General features: G+C 37.2%; 2 protein-coding genes across 3 annotated transcripts in view; both read left to right on the top strand.

The window, feature by feature from the left end:
• Window positions 1–18142, top strand: part of LOC127182187 (zinc-alpha-2-glycoprotein-like) — a 195353-nt gene that overhangs the window by 57250 nt on the left and 119961 nt on the right. The gene's annotated exons all lie outside the window — the stretch shown is intronic.
• The window catches only part of top2b (DNA topoisomerase II beta), a 39242-nt gene continuing 22327 nt past the window's right edge, over window positions 1228–18142 (top strand). Inside the window, exons 1-12 of one of the 2 annotated variants that reach the window (XM_051137326.1) lie at window positions 1228–1719; window positions 2862–3041; window positions 3296–3386; window positions 4226–4289; window positions 5325–5470; window positions 14190–14287; window positions 14402–14614; window positions 15309–15482; window positions 15726–15827; window positions 15941–16078; window positions 16403–16542; window positions 17271–17427. In XM_051137326.1, coding sequence (XP_050993283.1) covers window positions 1678–1719; window positions 2862–3041; window positions 3296–3386; window positions 4226–4289; window positions 5325–5470; window positions 14190–14287; window positions 14402–14614; window positions 15309–15482; window positions 15726–15827; window positions 15941–16078; window positions 16403–16542; window positions 17271–17427 — 1545 coding nt within the window. In that variant the 5' untranslated portion in view covers window positions 1228–1677. Of the gene's footprint in view, window positions 1720–2846; window positions 3042–3295; window positions 3387–4225; window positions 4290–5324; window positions 5471–14189; window positions 14288–14401; window positions 14615–15308; window positions 15483–15725; window positions 15828–15940; window positions 16079–16402; window positions 16543–17270; window positions 17428–18142 lie in introns of both variants that reach the window. The other variant, XM_051137325.1, reaches the window with a different exon arrangement.

Genomic DNA, 18142 nt, shown 5'->3' with positions numbered 1-18142 from the left:
TGAGGACTCTCACAGCCTGGGGGAAACAGCTGTTGAGCAGTCTTGCAGAGCGGCTCTGATGCTCATTTAGCGTCTTCCTGATGGCAGGAGCTGGAAGATATGATGGGAGGGATGAGTGGGGTCCTCCACGATACTGGTGCCTTTACCGGAGCATCATGCAAGGAAAATGTCCAGAAGGGAGGGGAGAGGGGTACAGATTACATTAAATTCTAGTTCTTTTACATATGTAGTCTTCTCTTAATGTCTTTATTTACTCGCTTTAAAATTGGTACAAAACTGAAAATATGATTGTTTGTGTGATGTCACACCCTTATAGGAATGCCCACCGGCGCTGAAGGGGACAATGCGGTTTAATGTTCGGGGTTTAATCTATTAAGACAGAGATACTGGCAGATAACCCAATAGTTCTCCTGAAATTACACAAAAAACTCTATACTAACAGGATATTTGTATGCATTTAGAGTAAAAAATAAGCCATGTTAGAGAAAGTAGTTGCTAATGTTAATAGCTGTGTAGTACCTATGTAATAGTTAGTAGCCAGTTGTTTTATTTTAGAAACCAAAATGTTTTATTTATAAAAAACATATTTTGCTGTGTTCCACAATTTAAAATCCACACAAGTAATATTTCATTGTCTATTTCATTTTGCACAAATTCAACCATCAAACTCAATCATTCAATCCTATTACTCAAATTCTAGTAAGTGAACGTATAAAACAAATATTTTCATTAATTTGTGTGCAATACAACTATATAAATAACCAACGCTACTAGCCAAACTAACTAGATAAAAAAATTGCAAACCTATTCTAAAATAAATATAAGTATATTCTTTATTTTTTTACCTTAATTTCCAACAGTTTCAGGATTATGTACTGTATACATAAAGTATTGATTAAATTTAACAGCATAATTTGTTTGCCCATTTAAATCCAGTTTATAAATTAAGTCTTGACTTAATTCAGACCTACTGAACGACCTCGGCATTTTTAAAGCAGGCATCTGGTTTAAAGGAGCTATTCAAAAGACATTATTACTGTTACGGCGACATTTGTGATGTACAATTTATGTTTGTTTATATTACAAACAACCGTGCAAGTCTATTTTCTACCGAAATTTTAAGTGCGTGACGCTGCGTGACGCCGACCGTAATGCTATTGGTTGAAATGCCGGCGCCTCGGATTCTTCGGCATCTGATTGGTCGGGTGGAGCTACGGGGGCATGTCGCCGTGCTGATGGTGTAGCCGGACGGACGCCGCGGCTGTTTGTTATTGAATGAAAATCGTTTTTATGTGGCGATATTCCTACTTAGCACACGAAAAAACAAGTTTGTATGTTTTAATAACTTGTTAAATTATTTAGCCTTTATTAGCTTGTAATTACGCACCTTTTAACATCTTTTAATATTTAGGATCTAGTTAAACTCTTAGTTAGAGTCCTAGGCCTTGAGCAGGCGCCGGTGGTCGATTTTAACAATAGCCGAGGAACAGTCACGTAGAAGCGGACACACTTTCTCCATGAGACGAGCCTGCAGAAACTCACCTCCACTGCAGCAGTAAATAAACAAAAGAAACAGAAACCACAGGAACCCAGCCCGGATGGTGCCCGGCGTTTGAAGCGTTTGCTGATCACATATGGACAGTTCCTGATTGTTTTTCTGGGTACAAACAATAGAAAATGTCTAACGGTGCAGCGGGAAGCGGGGGCTTAACCTGGGTGGTAAGTCGTATATGATTACTAACGCAGTAATTCATGTATTATTACGCAAAGACATCGCATAATAGTATTATAACCGCTTTGTGTCCGCGTACATACGCTTTAGCCTTTTAGCCCCAAGATTCATTTAGCTCAACATGAATGAGCTCACAGACTCATCTGCATATCTTTATTATTCATTCAGTGCACAATATATCCATTTACATAACAGCTGTTTTAAATACTAACTTACACATGGAATCATCATTTTATGTATGATAATGGTGTTTTGTGGTTCAAGTGATGTAGAGGGTGATGTAGAGGAAAGTTCTTTTGTGTTGATTCTCATCAGCTGTGAATGACTCTCTCCACTGATTTCAACTTTTTCATCTTTGTTAGAGTCAAACTTGCAGATGTGATGTTTGAGAACACAGGTCATTGCTTTGTTACAGCCAGAAGCCCAACATGATGTCCTGAGCTTAAACCGGGACGGGGTGGGAGGGTTTATTTAAGTTTGACCTGTATTTAAAACCACAAACCACAACAAAAGAGCAGCACATGGCGAGACATATGTTAATTATGACAACTGATCCCAGACCAGTACTAATGCTTTGTTACACATTAGTTACTGGATTTGCTAGTTTCACTTGTTTGTTTGTCTGACTTTGTGAAGATAATATTTTTAAATATTTGTAAAAGACGTCTCAGATTTACAGTTAGATTACAGCCCTGGCTGACATCAAAAAGCTAGATATATGCTTATATTTTATTATAACTTAATAAACAAGTGAGTCTAGTGTGTGGTGCCTTTTGAGGCCATTGCATTGGAAAGTCACTGGAATTTCTGACTAATTCAGTGTAATCTAGGAAACAACAACTCAGAATAATGAAGACCTGACCTTACACAGTTTGCGGAGTGAGTTTGGCAAACTTATACAGACAGAAAGATACATTATACAGACACATTTACAGGATTTACAGAGCGTATCCATATTGCACGTATACTCAGAACGGTTGTAAAGTAGCTGTAAATTCAGGACATCTAGACGACTCACCAAATATTTCAGTCACCTTCTGTAAAATAATTACAAAAGTTGATTTGATAGCCGCAGACAAGTTTAACAAAGTTGCATGGATGTATCTAACAACAGACCCTCTTTGACAAGAACAATGGTGCGAAAAAAGAGGAAGTGAACGGCCGGGGAGATGCAGGGAAGAGTGAGCCGGTTAAGAAAGAGAGCTCAAAGAAGATGTCAGTGGAAAGGATCTACCAGAAGAAGACGCAACTCGAGCACATCCTCCTCCGTCCAGACACCTACATCGGCTCGGTGGAACCCGTTTCTCAGGTGAGAGAGAGTGTTTTGTCAAAATTAAGATTAGAGAGCTAAAATTTAGACTGACATTCAGGAAAATGTGAATATGACCTATTAATGCGAAAATTATTTTAAGACAGAAATGAGTTGTAATATATCATGTTTTGCTAACTGTAGTAGAAGTAAATGTTAAACTGAGCAGATTCTGACTCCTCAATGCAATTTCAATGCAATCAGATGCTTTTAACTTCTTTACGTAATACTCAAGTGATTTTATGTTTTTTTAGCAAATGTGGGTTTTTGATGAAGAAATTGGAATGAACTTGAGGGAGATCACGTACGTCCCTGGATTATATAAAATCTTTGACGAGATCCTTGGTAAGAATACTGTTATGTTCCTTTCAGTGACTTTGACATACTTTGTCTAGCAAGAAAAAAAATTGCTTAGTAAGTTGTTCCCTCCTTTGGGTGCGTTACTCCATTTAATAATTTGATATACAAAACCATGATCCGCACTCACATATTAAAGTCTTCTCTTTTTGTTTTACTGTACATATATCACCAGTGGGACAAGGACACAAACGTTTGTGTGGCGAATGTGTGGTACATGTATAATAAAACAAAAAGAGAAGACTTTGATTTTTGAGTGCGGGTCATGGTTTTGTATATCAGTATGTTAAAGAATCACAAGATATTTGCAAAGATTAGCAAAAATTATGCAACATTTAAAAAAGCGCAATGGTTTTAAATAAAAGTAATAAATATTAGTACTAAAATAAGTACTAAAATCTTCCTTCGTTAGTAATATCAGTCAACACTTGCGATTATGAAACACAAATCCACTATTATCCAAGAGTTTTTCCTCAATAAACACCTAATCTGCTGCTTATTGAGTGTAAGTTTGGTAGTTGCTGTAATATGCTAGTAATATGCATGCTGTCAATAGTGAATAGTGTTCCCTAATCGAAATTGTTACCATAATATCTATATTTACTAATTATCTTGTGGAATATAGCTGTATTAGCTGTAGTCATGTAAAACGTTTTAGAGAATTTATCTATCTTTATGCGTTTATCTAGCAGTAAAAATATAGATGTCATTACTTGTTATGATGGTAGTTTTACTGCTGTTTTTTTTTTTTTAATTATATCTGGATAATAACTGTGTTAATATCTTTGATATTTCATGCTCTAACACTGGATTCTTTGTCCCATCAGTCAATGCAGCTGATAACAAACAGAGAGACAAGAACATGACCACCATCAAAATCACCATTGACCCGTGAGTTCTGCTTTAAAAGTCTCACTTACATCTGCTGATTAAAAACTCTAAATGCTCTTGTATCAAATAAATGTTGGTGTGGATAGTTGAGAGTACTGCAGTGGCAAGAAGTTGATGTGATTGTAGGAAGAGCGTGCCGTGGGTGTAATGATCTAATAAACACCCATGGCTGCTCATTTCACATTCACTTCACATCCATAACCACACACATACATTCATATGTGGTTTACTGGGACCCTCCATGGACGTAATGGTTTTTGTACTGGGCTAATCATATTTTTTATCCCTAAACCCAACGTAACCCTCACAAAACCCTACAAAGCCTAGCAGATTTCATCTTTGCTTGCAGCACGATTCAATTCCAGTTATAAAACGATGCATCACCATGCTTTTTGTTCTCCAATTCTTTGATTATAATGCACATGCTTAAAACTCTTTCTTTTTCAGCTTCTTTATTTATCAGCTGTTGTCAGACAAAAGAAACATTACATGACAACCTGGTTATTTACCCAACTGTCCAAGCTGCTTAACAGTATGTGTTAACGCAAAACATTTTTTGTAGTGCACTTTAGGGGACAGCGAAATTACGAAAATCATTAATTAATTTTAATTGATGAGTAATTTTATTTTATCTTTGTTATTAAAGATAAATACAAAGATGCAAACAACAAATCAGGACAAAGGGGAAAAAAGGAATTAAATTAACAGTGGTTTACGTTTTTCAGGTACAGTAGGTCTATTGATCAGTAGCATTCAATCAAAAAAAATAAAGCAGAAATTGAATAATCAATTGTAAAACCAGTGTTTTTATCAACAAGCTTTAATAATATTCCCTGATAAATAACAAAAACAATATGTCATATATATTATACTTGTTACATTTTTCTAAAAAAAAAAAAAAAAATCTCTTTTTTTTGCATTGATGCAGAGTAGTTCACATCATGCTGTGATGCTGTGTAAAAATAATTGTTGGAGAACATCATCTTCTGTTTTTTTTATTTGTAATGTCCTAACCTGTCCTTTCTGTTCTAATAGAGAGTCCAACACCATTGCTGTGTGGAATAATGGGAAGGGAATTCCTGTGGTAGAACACAAAGATGAGAAGATGTTTGTGCCTGCGCTGATTTTTGGACATCTCCTCACGTCTAGCAACTATGATGACAATGAGAAGAAGGTCACAGGTAATGCATGCACGCATAATTAAATTAGTTTTTGCTGGTAGTGTTTTGCTCATTTTCTGCTCATTATTGAACTTGTCAGAATCACAAAATGGGCAAGGATTTTAGCAGATTGAGTGTTGCACAATTAATCGTATTTTATGCAATCACGATTTCTGCCTTTCATAGTTAAAAAATTGTGTGTAGCATTGGTGTGCTAGCGAACCAGACATATTGAAAAATATATCAGTGTTTATGCCTTAAATTGGCATTTTAAGCCTTGTTAAATCTTGATTTTTGCAGTTGTGGCTCATGCAGTGCAGACAATGTATTTGGACAGAAAAATGCACTAGCTACCATAAGTCAGTACAAAATGGACCTTTTTTATAAGGCTGTGATAACACAATTCAACGGTCATAAGCATCATAAGTCCTTAAGTTTTTTAGATTTAATTTTTTTTTTAAACGTACAGTATATACATTTATAACACTATACTTTGTATTTTGTCATTTTGCATCAAATTACAAAAAAAATAGTTAACGCTAATGCAAGCATGTTTGTTAATGCAGTGTCTGTGGGAGGGATGGTAAATTCGACATTGCTGTCTTCTATGACTGCCGTTCATGGAGTTTTTCTTTTGCTATTTGAGCAAATAAACCCATTCACTGCTCTCAAAGTTTACCCAACTATGACATCTTCTGCTGCTGAGAAACCAGGAAATGTGAAACAGGTCTATACTGAAGTGAACTAATCACACATTGCTTAAAAAAGCAGACTAAACAGTGAAAGGGAATGGGGTGTAACATTGCACATACTCGCTCTAAAAATTTTCGATATATGGTTCTTCCTGGTTGGTATGAATGTATACTAAACAAATACAGGGTTGTTTTAACCACTGGACATGCAGAACTTCATTTAAAATGCTTAGTTTGATGTATCATCATTTTAATAAATCAATATTGAACTTAAATCCCAAGATCGTTGTTTTAGTTCAGGGGTTCTCAACTCTGGCCTTAATTGTTCAATCCCTGCAGAGTTGTAGCTTCAACCCTAATTAAATTAACCTGCCTGCAGCTTTCTAGTGATCCTGAAGACCTTGATGAGCTTGTTCAGGTGTGTTTGTCTGGGGTTTGAGCTAAACTCTGTAGTTGAGAGCCGCTGCTTTGGTCTATGCTGTTTCAAATGATGCATGAGTACTTCGCTAGACATTACATAGTGTGCCTCCCATCTAATAATTGCAGGAAACTTTGTGAGGGTTTTTTTCACTTTCCACTAGAAGTCTCATCTTTCAGATTCTGTCCATTTTATTTATTTTATTATTATTTGGTTTATACGTTGCTTAATCGTTAAAGGAGAAGTCCACTTCCAAAACAAAGATTAACAGATAATGTACTCAACCCGTTGTCATCCAAGATGTTCATGTCTTTCTTTTTTCAGTCGTAAAGAAATTATGTTTTTTGAGGAAAACATTTCAGGATTTTTCTCCATATAATGGACTGATATGCTGCCCCAATTTTGAACTTTCAAAATGCAGTTTAAATGCGGCTTCAAACGATCCCAGATACGGTTGTAAACGATCCCAGCTGAGAAAGAAGGGTCTTATCTAGCGAAACGATCGGTTATTTTCATAAAAATAATACAAAATATATACTTTTTATTCTCAAATGCTCGTCTTGCCTTGCTCAACTTGAACTCTGTGTATTCTGCCTCAAGACAGTTAGGGTATGTCGAAGAACTTGACTCGATCGTATTTTCTCCGTCAACTTCAAAAATCATTTCAAAATCATCCTACATCACTGCAGAAGTACCGACCCATCAAATACCTTTAACAAAAAAGGTAAAACAGCGATATAAGACGATTTTTAAGTTGAGGGAGAACATGAGATGGGAGTTTTTCGACATACCTTAACTGTCATGAACCGGAACAAAAACAGTCCAGGCAGAGCAAGACAAGACAAGCATTTGACATTAAAAAATATGTAAATTGTATTTTTTAATGAAAATATCGTTACGCTAGATAAGACCCTTCTTTCTCGGCTGGGATCGTTTACAACCGCATTTGGGATTGTTTGAAGCCGCATTTTGGAAGTTCAAAATCGGGGCACCATATCAGTCCATAAACATAAGTTCTTTACGACTGAAGAAAGAAAGACATGAACATCTTGGATGACAAGGCGATGAGTACATTATATATGAATCTTTGTTTTGGAAGTGGACTTCTCCTTTAAAGGGATTAAATACAAGGAAAATATAGGCTATATATTTCAATGTTTTCTCTTGCAATTATACTGTTGGGTAATTATACTGTATGTAAATTGCATGCATCAGGGAGCCGTTATTATTACGCTGGCTTTTTACTTTCACTTTGTAAAAGAGATTTGCCATCGCACATACTCTGTATACACGGAGCAGCAGCTGTACTTACCATGTATTTTACTAGATTAGATATTTGTCAGTGGTGCTCAGTCATCTCTCCTATTTATGTGGTAAATGAAATTTTAATGAATGTAATGTAACAGCTAACCATTTTTCTTTAGTGGCTGCATAGAAGGTTCGTTTTCTGTAATTTTGCTGTAATTTTACTGACTGGAGCACATTCCTGCTTCCTATAAAAACAAAAGATCAATAATTACTTGCCCTGGCTAAAAATGGGGAAGGGTGTATTTGTTTTTGTTCTTCCGTTGCTGTTGCTGTTTTGTTCCGACAACATTATGTTATTAGGTTAGGCTGTTATTATCATATTAACTAGAAAATCGATTTTTGAAATTTGTGAATCGATGCGAATCGCTGGAGGACTGAATCGCGATTCAAATGTGAATCGAATTTTTTCCCCACCCCTATTAGACACTCCAAAAGTTACAAGAGACTATGCTAAATTTTTACCCTACCTGTCTATTGATGCAGAATAGATCCACTCAAAGTGCTAAGAAGCAGTATCTGAAGTATCTGAAGCAGATCCACTTTTTTGGTAAATGGATTTCCACTCTAATCAATAGTTATATAACAAGACATCTTGCTGTACTGTCGCCTGTGACATCAGAGGGTTGGTTGTTTTTTCATTCACATTTAGCATGTTTGTGCTTGTTAGACAAGTTAAGCCAGTCAAGTTTGTTTGTACGGATCCCTGAGCGTCACCAGTGGGGTAAAGATATCGATGCCACAAATTAAGAATTTATTTTCTCATTTTAGTTAAATCATGGCCACATTATATAAATGCGTTTCTCAATTTAAATTTAACAAGGTAAAGAATAATAAAATGTGGCCATAAATTAAGTTGTATGAACAAATTAACTAGTTGTAAGGGCAAATTATTATTATTATTATAATTCTGATATCTGTTTTTTTGCACATTATGTGTTGGGCTCCATAATACACATTTTACACACACTGTTTCACACGCAATTCATTTTTACTTTCCCCAGCAGTGCAACATCCAGTATAAATGTCTTGCTGGTGCGGATGATATAATTAGCTTTTCTGACAAATTACAAACAGTTGCTTTGTAATATTTGCAGACAACTTGAAGTCATGAGACAATAGATGGATTCTGTCCTGCTTGTGTCCCACAGTTCTTTCAAAAGGAAGAACGGGATGATCTTTGTAGGGAAACGTGATTAAACTTGACTTAGTTCTTTTTAAAGTTTTTCAGCACAAGGTCAGTGTCTGTTTCCAATCAATTTTCAGTTTTCAGTCAATCAGTGGAAGTTAAAAGCAGCTTGTAAGTGTATTTATTTCTTGTCTCATTCGATTTCGTTGCTAGGAAGCTCTTGTTTTGTTTACTGTGTTGAGACATGTTGAAGTAGCATTTGGTCTTGTGCTTTATCGCGTTGTTGTGATAAACAGTAAAACGTGTTCAAGTGCCAGCAAAAGACTCTTTGAGAGAAGCAGTCAATCAGCATAAGTTAAAAGCAGCGTGAAACTGTATTTTTTTCTTGTCTCATTAGTTGCTTTACCACATACTTTGTCAGTGTCGTGCGCTTTCAGCTTATTCAGCTGAATTCAATTACAGTTTTGTCAGACGGGTATAAATAAGGTTAGTATACCACGGCAGAGGTCGTGGCAGCCCTCATGTGAAGACCGCACAGTGTAAACACCAGCGACTCTACCTGTGTGACTCTACCAAGCACAGACACAGACAAAGGACATAAGTATCACTTTTGTTTGTCCTCTTTCCTACAACTTGTTTTACTTTGGACTTTTTACTTTCAATGACTGGTTTTTACGATGTGTGTCTAAATTTCTACTATTACTACTAGAGGTCGACCGATGTATCGGTTTTGCCGATTAATCGGCACCGATAGTTGATTGGCGGAACTATCGGTTATCGGCAAAAATCCATGCTGATAGTTTTTTCCAGGTTGGGTCCGTTGCTGGAGCGGCTGAGAATGTCGTCATTATACAGCAAAGTCCCTATAGTCTTTGTTATACAGCACAAGAGCGGCCTCTAGTGGCGGAAATCACTGACAGCACGTGCTGTTTGTTTAGACGTGTGACACTGGGCGCTGCACAGAGCGGGACACTTCAAAGGCGGATTTAAAACATCGACAACGAAACGGTGTGTACTGTAGTGCATGTTTTCATGCCATTACTAAGCATGAATTTGTTGACTAGATGCTGCATTAGTAGAGAAATGACAGCAGTATACTTTTACCCATTTGATGATCAAAAAAAGTCTTGTAGACCGCCGCTTGAATTGAATGCGACGTGTCCAGTGTGTGTGATACCGGATAGCTGCGAGTTCTTCTAGACGCGATGCTGTACTTTTGCCCGTTGTGTGACTAACATATTTTATATTTTGATTAGATAACCACAAATGTTCTAGAATAGAAGCAGTTAAATTGTGAAAGTACACAATATCCATATGTATGCAATTTCAGCACTGTGGCCTTTGTGTAGATATTTAAAGATGGCCATCTTTAGCTTGATTGTTGATGTAATGGTAGCACTTTACAATATGAGTCCATTTGTAACATTAAGATTGATAAAAGCTGTAGAATAGAAGTATTGTTCCTTGTTAGAGTGTGTTAATTTCAGCATTCACTGATGTATTTTAAAATTTTTGTTGCTTTTGTTAACATTAATGAACAGTGAACTAACTGTAATGATCAATGTATAATTAATATTAATATTTTAATCCAACCTAGTTATCGATATCGGTAAAATCCAATATCAGTCGACCTCTAATTACTACCACTCACAAACCACGCATCACACACTGTAGACAGATCCTAACAACCTGCGCACTTTGCCTGTGTCAGCAAATAGATTACTTTCTTTTTCTATTGGTCTCTGGAATTGCCAGTTTGCAGTAAACAGAGCAAATTTCATTACATCTATTAATAGTCATTTAAGTCTAAACCTCTTGGCCCTGACAGACACCTGGATCAACGCCTGCAACGCTCCAGTAATTTCTCATTTTCCGACACTCCCTGTCTGACTGGAAGAGGTGGAGGTACTGGTGTGCTTATCTGTAATGATCGGAAATTGAATCCTTTACCATCTCTGGATATCAACAGCTCCTTTGAATCACATTTATTTACTTTTACCCATCCTCTTAAAGTCCATTTTGTAGTAGTTTACCGACCCCCAGGACCACTAGGTAACTTCTTGGAAGAATTAGATGTGTTGCTCTCATCCTTTCCTGAATATGGTACTCTTCTAGTTATGCTCAGAGACTTCACTGTCCATCTACATAAACCTCAGGCTGCAGACCTCCTTTAATCTCAAGCAAGTGTTATCTACAGCTACTCACAAATCAGATCCTTCAGCCAACCCTATTGGCAAAGGGCATCTCAGGAACCGCACTCCAGTGGTTTGAGTCTTACCTCTTTAAAGGAACACTCCACTTTTTTTGAAAATAGGCTAATTTTCCAACTCCGCTAGAGTTAAACAGTTGAGTTTTACTGTTTTCGAATCCATTCAGCCGATCTCCGGGTCTGGCGATAGCACTTTTAGCATAGCTTAGCATAGATCATTGAATCCAATTACACTGTTAGCATCGTGCTTAAAAATGACCAAAGAGTTTAGATATTTTTCCTATTTAAAACTTGACTCTTCTGTAGTTACATCGTGTACAAAGATGGACGAAAAATAAAAAGTTGCAATTTTCTAGGTTGATATGGTTAGCAACTATACTCTCATTTCGGTGTAATAATCAAGGAACTTTGCTGCCGTACCATGGGTGCAGCAGGCGCAATGATATTACGCAGCCGGCTGCAACTCTGCATTTACACAAACTTAGTGCCGGTCACTTTCAGGTGCTGCGTAATATCATTGTGCCTGCTGCACCCATGGTACGGCAGCGAAGTTCCTTGATTATTACTCCGGGAATGAGTGTATAGTTCCTAGCCATATCGACCTAGGAAATCGCAACTTTTCATTTTCCATGCTAAAAGTGCTACCGCCAGACCCGGAGATCGGCTGAATGCATTAGAAAACGGTAAAACTCAACTGTTTAACTCTAGGGGCATTGGACAATGAGCCTATTTTCCAAAAAAATGGAGTGTTCCCATAAGGTATCTTGGAGGGGTCAGGTGTCCAATTTGCAACATCTAGCTACTGGGGTGCCACAGCAACTTGGACCACATCTCTATCTACATGGCATCTCTAGGTTTATTCATTCCAATAGTCCAACTTGGACAAAACAAGAGCTTGAACAAGGAGTTGTGTAGCATGTTGGGTTAGCTAAAACCACAAGCAGTTCTGTCTTGGCAAAGTTGAGTTGACATGGTGAGATGTGAGCAGCTATTGTTGGATTATCAGGATGGAATGAGAGGTGGAGTTGAGTGTCATCAGCATAGCAGTGATATAAAAAGCCACCTTTCTCAATGCACTCTAAGCAGGTATTCCAGCCAGTTATATCAAACCTCTCCAATAATCCAGAATGCAGCTACAAGATTAATCTTCAATGAGCCTAAAAGAATGCACATCACACCTCTGTTAATCAATTTGCACTGCTTACCAGTAGCTGCTCGCATAAAATTCAAGGCATTGATGTTTGCCTACAAAACCACCACTGGCTCTGCACCTCTTTATCTAAATTCACTAATTCAGATTTATGTGTCCTCTAGAAGCTTGCGTTCTGCAAGTGAACAGCACATTTTTGTGCCATCCCAAAGAGGCACAAAATCACTCTCACAGACTTATACATCAAAGGGGTCATCGGATGCCCCTTTTCCACAACTTGATATGATTCTTTAAGGTCTTAATGAAAGGTCTGTGACATACTTTGTCTAAAATTTCTCAATGGTAGTGTAAAACAACATCCTTTTTACCTTGTCAAAAACAACTCTGTTCGCAGTGACTCATTTTGGTGCATGTCTCTTTGAATCCTAATGAGCTCTGCTCCATTGGGTGACAAGGGACTGTAATCTTTAGCCGCTAGTAGCTGCAGAACTTGTTAAGTAGCACATTACTAGGAAAGGCGATTTGCAAAGATCAGGGCGGACCTGTGCTAAAACGGCCGTGTCAGTCAGCAATTGTGGGAGGGGCCTGGGCTTGTGTGATGTCACACAGCCAAGAATTGGAGAATAGCCTGATTTGAGAAAGTGATTATTATTATTGAGGATTTAAAAAAAAGGCACTGGGTGGATTTTTATCACACTGACAACAAACATTTATGTTCAAACAACATGTAAAAGTGATTTTTCATCCGATGACCCCTTTGCTCTGCCCAACTCAGTCCAAGCTGCTTAGTCCTTAGCAATCTTTAAAAAAGGCTAAAAATGCATCTCTTTCATATGTTTTTTCTTTATCTTATTTTAAATCTATTTTTTTTAAAAAAAAGCCATTTAACACTTGCACTCTCTATTCATTTTCTAACTGCTTGTTTTCTTATAAAAGGCCTCTTTCTCTATTCTTTTTCTCTTCTTTCTACTTGTTTTCTTTTTATTTATTATAAAAAAAGACCCTCTAACACTAGCGTTCCCTATTCTTTTTCTATTCTATCTACTTGTTTTCCTTTAATTTATTGTATAAAGAAAAAAACAACAGCTTGCTACGTGTGCTGCGTTAACCGAGACCTGTCATAGCACTTGCATATTATTGCTTTATTGTTGGTTTTGATTGCTTCTGTTGTCCTCATTTGTAAGTTGCTTTGAATAAAAGTGTCTGCTAAATGACTAAATGTAAATCACAAGCTGTTGACAGTGTCAATAAGAGATTTATTCTACAGTGTAGACAGGTCATTGATTATAACAGGATTGTTTGTGAGACTGCATATGGTCTTAAACAGTCATGTAAACCTGCAGTGAGTAAACTTAAGTGATTATAACGGAGTAAAATGTGTTTTAATTTTACTCTGTTGCTTGCTTTCTGTGTATAATTTATTTAGAGTTTAAATAACAGTTTTGTTTTTCATGTTGCTGAGAGGAGTTGAATGTTTAGGCACTATCTTAATTTTACTTTTCTGTGTTCAACTGCAGTAACGTTTTGAATATTATAGCTGTATGAAGAATATGACACAGTTGCTTCTCACAAATTATTTTTATTTATTGCCATTAATAACCACGACCGCGGTGTCAAGAAATAATCAGCAGTTATGATTCGGTCATAATCATGCAGCTTTAAATAGTATGCAGTTTAGGAGGATTGGTGTTCAACAAGCGCATTATGGCTGGTGGATGCTGTACATTGGTGGTGGTTGAGGAGATTACCCCTCCCCTTGTATGTAAAGTGCTTTGAGTACCCAGAAAAGTGCTATATGAATGTAACAAATTATTATTATTAATCTGGTGTTTTTCAGGTGGCAGGAATGGATATGGTGCAAAACTGTGTAACATATTCAGCACAAAGTTTACAGTGGAGACGGCCTGCAAGGAGTACAAACGGAGCTTCAAACAGGTACAGCAGTTTCCTGAATTTGAAATACAGGAAATCTGTGTTGGTTGTCATAAAACAGGAGATGCCTTGATCACACATTTACTTAAAGTTTTCCTCGTTCCAATTCTTCCAAAGACATGGCAGGACAACATGGGAAAGACCAGTGAGGCGAAGATCAAGTACTTTGATGGTGAAGACTACACATGTGTCACATTCCAGCCTGATCTGGCTAAATTCAAGATGGAGAAACTGGACAAGGACATTGTGGCTCTGCTGACACGCAGGGCGTATGATGTGGCCGGCTCTTGCAGGGGAGTTAAAGTCATGCTCAACGGAAAGAAGCTACCTGTAAGTCATCTGTTATTTCCATATGTACAAAAAAGCTTTCTTTGCTTTCTTGACATCAGTGCATGCCTGTCAACACTCCTGTTTTTCCCGGGAGTCAAAAAACCCCAAAACAAAATATATATGTAAATTTAACAACAGTTGGATGGAAGAATTTAATTTCATATCTCGGAAGCCATATTGACAATTCCCACGCCTTTTGCAAAATGTGTTGCACTAATTTTAATATCGGACACAGTGGGAAAAATTATGTTATTCAGTGCGTGAAATCGCAATGACACAATCACGCAGCAGAGATACAGAAGGGCTCACTGGCCATTTCAACCTTCATCACTAAAGGCTGTTAAAAGTCTTAATTATGATTTTAAGAAGTCAGAAAGACAAGAGTTGAGATTTAGCTTAGAATTAAAAATCCTCTGGTTTAATTGATTAAATATGATGGCTGCAAGTTTCAAAGTCAGGTGCTGCTACGTTAAAGATACATATGATGCAGCTACCGATGCGATGCAATACGATATGATTCACCCCGTTACGATACCCATCTCCTGGATTTTGGTATCCAAATGTTGACAGGTATGCATCTATGTGATGAGATTTTTCGTTAAAGCTAACAGACTTAACAGACATGCATAACAGATAAATGTTTTTAGACAGCCATCTCCCTCATGAGCATCTGTGTTTGTGTCTTGTGCTGCAGGTGACTGGTTTCCGCAGTTATGTGGATCTGTATGTGAAGGATAAACTGGACGAGACGGGTGTTGCTCTGAAGGTGGTGAATGAGACGGTGAATGAGCGCTGGGAAGTGTGTCTCACCATGAGTGAGAAGGGCTTCCAGCAAATCAGCTTCGTCAACAGCATTGCCACCACCAAGGTTTCTAAAACACTGTTACTCATTACTGAAACTGGGGATGGCAGTGGTGCTTTAAAGGGGTTGAATTTAAAGGCGCAACATTTAGAGGATTGCTCCATTAAACACTAAACAGTAAAAACATCAAATAGCTCAGCACCTCTGCTGTACTTGTACTTGTGCTGTACTTGGTGTCTGATCACTACCCTGGTGTTAAAATGCTTCTTTTAAAGTGATGTGATACTCAGGAGCTGTGTGATATTTTAGGGAGGAAGACATATTGACTATGTTGTGGACCAAATAGTGGGGAAACTGATTGAAGTCGTGAAGAAGAAGAACAAAGCTGGAGTCACTGTGAAACCATTCCAGGTATATATTTACAGTTCAACACGCTCATATGATAAAATATGCATTCAGATACTTGAATATTTGATTCTTTAGTCTGTTAATAGATGATTTAAGAGAATCATTTTTGATTTCAGGTTAAAAACCATCTGTGGGTATTTGTAAATGCCCTGATCGAGAACCCAACCTTTGATTCCCAGACCAAGGAGAACATGACTCTACAGACCAAAAGCTTTGGCTCTAAATGTGTTCTCTCTGAGAAATTCATCAGAGCTGTAAGTGTATAATAATCTGTTTTCTTGATTCTGACACATTCACATCTTATATTAAATGTAGCACTTATTGTAACAATAAAAAAATTCTTTTAATGTATCACATTTTAATTTTCGAGTTTCTCTCATTATCAAGAGCTTCTGGCTTTATAGACATAAAAATAATTGCATGTTTTGAAGTCAACATGAAACTGAAGCTGTGACCAGTGAATTGTGTATAAGAAAACAAGTAACATGCTTTAAAAAAAAAAAAGTCAGTTCTGATTTAATGCTGGTTTTAATATGTGTTAAGTTGCGGTGATGTCTGATTGATTTGTCCCATCGTAGGCTACAAACTGTGGTATTGTGGAGAGCATTTTGAACTGGGTGAAGTTTAAGGCTCAGACACAGCTGAACAAGAAATGCTCCTCTGTCAAACACAGCAAGATTAAAGGGATCCCCAAACTAGATGACGCCAATGATGCTGGTAAGTCCATGACAGATAAACCACTTTGCTCTTTTCAGCTGTCACAGCTGTATCAGAAAAAAGATCATGGTCTGCTTATTAAGGTGGGTGGGCGATATGGACCAGAAATCATATCTGTATTTTGTTTTAGGCTGAATGACAATATACGGTGTATATCTCAGTATATTTTATTTTAGGCACACAATAAAATGAAGCTTGAAAAGCATGGGCAAAAGACTTTTCGAGCTGGTTCGATTTTCAGCAGTTCAATGCTGTCTTTTTACAACAGCACCAAAAACTCTAGTAAATGTTAAAAGAGATTTTAAGTACTTCCACTTTTGGATACAATCTCTTTCATCCTTAATAGCTAAACTAGGGCTTAAAGTAATGATTATTTTTATAATTGAATAATCGGTTGATTATTTGTTTGATTAATTGACTGAAGTCTCGTTCACACCAAGGGCGATAATTATAAAGATAATGATATAGGTCTAAAAATTGAGAAAGGCATAGAGAAAGGATATCATTGGAATCACTTTCAGAGCAATTTTTTCCAGTTGATGAATGATAAAAAACATTAACAACCAATCAGAATCAATCCTGCTATCACAAACTCGAAATTAAAAGTACATTTTTTGGTAATTGCAGTTTTATTTTAGCAGCTTCTGTGTTTGGCAGATGAATTCTTAAAGTACTATAAATATGGAAAAGTTGCTTGATTCAACTTAACTCTCACTCTGTCGTGTAGGGGGGGAAACACTCTTCAGAGTGCACTCTGATCCTGACTGAAGGAGATTCAGCCAAGTCCCTGGCTGTGTCCGGTTTAGGAGTGATAGGGCGAGATCGATATGGAGTGTTCCCACTCAGAGGAAAGATGCTCAACGTGAGGGAGGCCACGCACAAACAGGTAAGCTCCAGAAACCTTGACATGGAGAGACAAGCCATAATAAAAAATAAGAGAGAAGAATGAGAGGATGAATGTTGGCAAGATTTTAAAATCGTTAAAAGTGTCATGAAATCTTCCTGCTTCAGCGCATAAAGACTTAGAGCTAATTAACACATCGGTAATGCAGTTGCAAATAGAGCCCTGCATTTCAGCGCTGGTGGAAATAACACAAGACCAGGCTACCGTGACTGTCAAGAGCGGCTCAGACGGTGTTCAGTGCCCTGTCAGCAGAAGCAGCTGGGAGAGAACCATGTTTGAGTGTATGCAATAGGCTAAAACTTGCCACAAAACACTGGCAAAAGTAATTACCATAAATGTGTCGGGGGAAATAGTCAGGAGTAGGGGTGTAACGGTACACAGATGTCACGGTTCGGTATGTACCTTGGTTCAAGGGTCACAATTCGATATGGTTTAGGTACAACAGAAAAAAAAACAAAAAAACAAGTCTATGCTAGGTTTCTTTTCATTTATTTTAAACAGACAGTAGTACAAATGACAGTTTTTTTCCACCTACATATGAAAATACTAAATATTGTATCAAATTAATGTCATATATAGGCTATAAAATTTGCAGTACATATATACATGCAAGAAATAAATACTTGAAATATATTTAATTTAGTTAACTGATAGACAAGGGAAAAAGCTGTGCAACACGTAATGTAGCCTGTATTTG

The sequence above is a fragment of the Labeo rohita genome, chromosome 19 (assembly GCF_022985175.1).
Source record: "Labeo rohita strain BAU-BD-2019 chromosome 19, IGBB_LRoh.1.0, whole genome shotgun sequence".
Lineage (NCBI taxonomy): Eukaryota > Metazoa > Chordata > Actinopteri > Cypriniformes > Cyprinidae > Labeo > Labeo rohita.
Note: the sequence above shows the minus strand (reverse complement) of the source record. Positions and strands in the feature narration are given on the sequence as shown.